The sequence below is a fragment of the Seriola lalandi genome, unplaced genomic scaffold, assembly GCF_002814215.2.
Source record: "Seriola lalandi dorsalis isolate HSWRI2012SDOR001 ecotype SW California unplaced genomic scaffold, Sedor1 jcf7180002050096, whole genome shotgun sequence".
Taxonomy (NCBI): domain Eukaryota; kingdom Metazoa; phylum Chordata; class Actinopteri; order Carangiformes; family Carangidae; genus Seriola; species Seriola lalandi.
Window position 1 is genome coordinate 5120 of NW_019520649.1, and position 2003 is coordinate 7122.

Below are 2003 nucleotides of genomic sequence, written 5' to 3' on the forward strand. Positions count from 1 at the left end.
CGTGTGACTACTTCACTGTTCACTGTCACATGTCCTCACAAGACAGGAGCTGTTAAACACAGTGTGAAATCAGAGTAAAGTGACTCGAGGAACTGATGTATCTGTAATTAATGTGGACTGTGACTTCACTCACGAGCACTGACAGAGTGATCGGGCCCCGTATGATCCACCAGAACCATCTGTTCACGATCGACCAGCATCTTAGACAAAAAGACGAGATTTAAAAGTTACATTTAAATGAGTTCATTAGTTTAAAGTAGAGTATGTAATAAAAAACACTCACTCTGTGTTTTCATATATAATCTTGACCACAGTCCACGGAGTCACAAACAACACAGGAGTTCCTGAAAAGTCAAGAAAACACAAGATGCAGAGATAAATAAATTATGTTAAATAATAAATCCCATCGACACCGAGCCTCAACTGTTCGTTTGTAGTTAGTCGATTATTCTTGAAGTGGAAACAGACACTTTTCCACTTTTTGCTGCCCAGTGTTTCCAAGTGGTATCACTGCAGGTGCTGCCGTCACAAAGACCGGATCGGGACATGGCTAACGCCGGGAACAAGGCGGCTGCGGAACGTCGTGGGTTTCCATTTCGGTGCCCGTGTTAACAGGTTACAACGAACACAAACAGTTTTGCCTTAAAGTCAGTTAGTATGGAGTCGTAGGAGGAACAGATAGGAACAGGAATAAATGTAAAATGCTGTAGTGGGAGCTTAAAACACAAACAGGAAGTTGATGGAGACGTGTGCAGCGCGAATGTGGTTGAGGTCTGAATCAGGAAGGGAAACGTAAGGGAACAGAGTGAAGATGGAGTAAAGGAGTTAAGACTTGCTCAGTATCTGGAGGAAATTTGTTTTGAGGGTGGTGGGAGAGTCTGCGCTGACATTATTTATTCTTTTATTCATTCCTGTTTATATTGTCACATTTACTTTCTTATTCTTTCACAGATTTATTCTTTTCAAGGCTCGTCTATGATCCATAAGTTAGTTAAATGTTATGTGTGTGCACACAACTTACCCCATCCTAACAGCATGTACTTCTTCAGCAGTCGTCTCTTGGTCAGCACAGCAGTGAAGAGCAGCGTGTGGAGGAAGATGGCCTCCACCAGGAGCCAGAAGTAGTTACAGGCCACAAAGTACTCCATGCACACTTTGGAGAACTTACACATCAGCGCCATCTGTGGAGGAACCATCCATCCATCCATCCATCCATCCATCCATCCATCCATCAGGAACATATTGGGGACAAATTAGTCCAGCAAATCATTAGTCCGATTCAAACTGTAAATAATAATGTAAACAATGAGGCAGTGATGTTGATGTTTATACCGCAGAGCTGGAGTAGGAGTTCCACCCCGGGTCATCCTTGGGCAGGTTGGAGTACATGACATATAATATGATTTCCTTGGAGATGACGGCCACGGCTCTCAAGATGAACGACACAAACAGGTTCATGTGGATGTAGTTCCTGGTGCAGTGGAGCTTCCTGGTAAACAGACACCGGATCGGTTGGAGGAAGGCATCGATCTACACTTCCTGTGAACGCATTACTGAGGTCGAATGATCAGTGCACTGTGTGCGTGTGTGTGTGTGTGTGTGTGTGTGTGTGTATGCTTCAATCGGGTTTTATAATGTTGTTTACAATGATTGATCACTCCGCCCCGTCTCTCTCTCTCTCTCTCTCTCTCGCCATCATCATCTGCTTGTGTTTCTAGACCCTACTGGAATGTTCCCAGTGTTCCCAGTTCTTAGCAGTGACTATGCAGAAAGTTACAGAAAGTTGCAATAAACCACATTGTCCTCAGAGACCCCTCTGCCCCCCCGACACTGACCTCAACATGCCCATCAGCAGAGTGGCCAGTGTGAGGGAGGTCAGCGACAGGGAATAGCCGATGACAGAGATGAGCCTGAGAGCCGTCTGTCGAAGCATTTCATCCTCCTGGACACACACACACACACACACACACACACACACACACACACACACACACACACACACA

General features: G+C 45.2%; 1 protein-coding gene across 1 annotated transcript; it reads right to left on the minus strand.

Annotated features, from left to right (window-relative positions):
• Nucleotides 1-25: 25 nt before the first annotated feature.
• On the minus strand, nucleotides 26-1964 carry LOC111649185 (glucagon-like peptide 2 receptor). The gene is made up of 6 exons (XM_023398938.2): nucleotides 1836-1964; nucleotides 1333-1489; nucleotides 1022-1181; nucleotides 284-344; nucleotides 134-200; nucleotides 26-49 (listed from the first exon to the last, which is right to left on the minus strand). The coding sequence occupies exons 1-6, from the start codon at nucleotides 1931-1933 to the stop codon at nucleotides 26-28; spliced, it is 567 nt and encodes a 188-aa protein (XP_023254706.1). The 5' UTR covers nucleotides 1934-1964.
• Nucleotides 1965-2003: the final 39 nt, after the last annotated feature.

Bases quoted from the DNA above. Each gene is read 5' to 3' on its own strand.
- LOC111649185 (XM_023398938.2), bottom strand. From the start codon at position 1,933: ATGCTTCGACAGACGGCTCTCAGGCTCATCTCTGTCATCGGCTATTCC. The intron at 345-1,021 runs GTAAGTTGTGTG...TTGACTTTTCAG, and splicing joins GTACATGCTGTTAGGATGGG to GAACTCCTGTGTTGTTTGTG. The intron at 201-283 runs GTGAGTGTTTTT...TTTTTGTCTAAG, and splicing joins ATTATATATGAAAACACAGA to ATGCTGGTCGATCGTGAACA.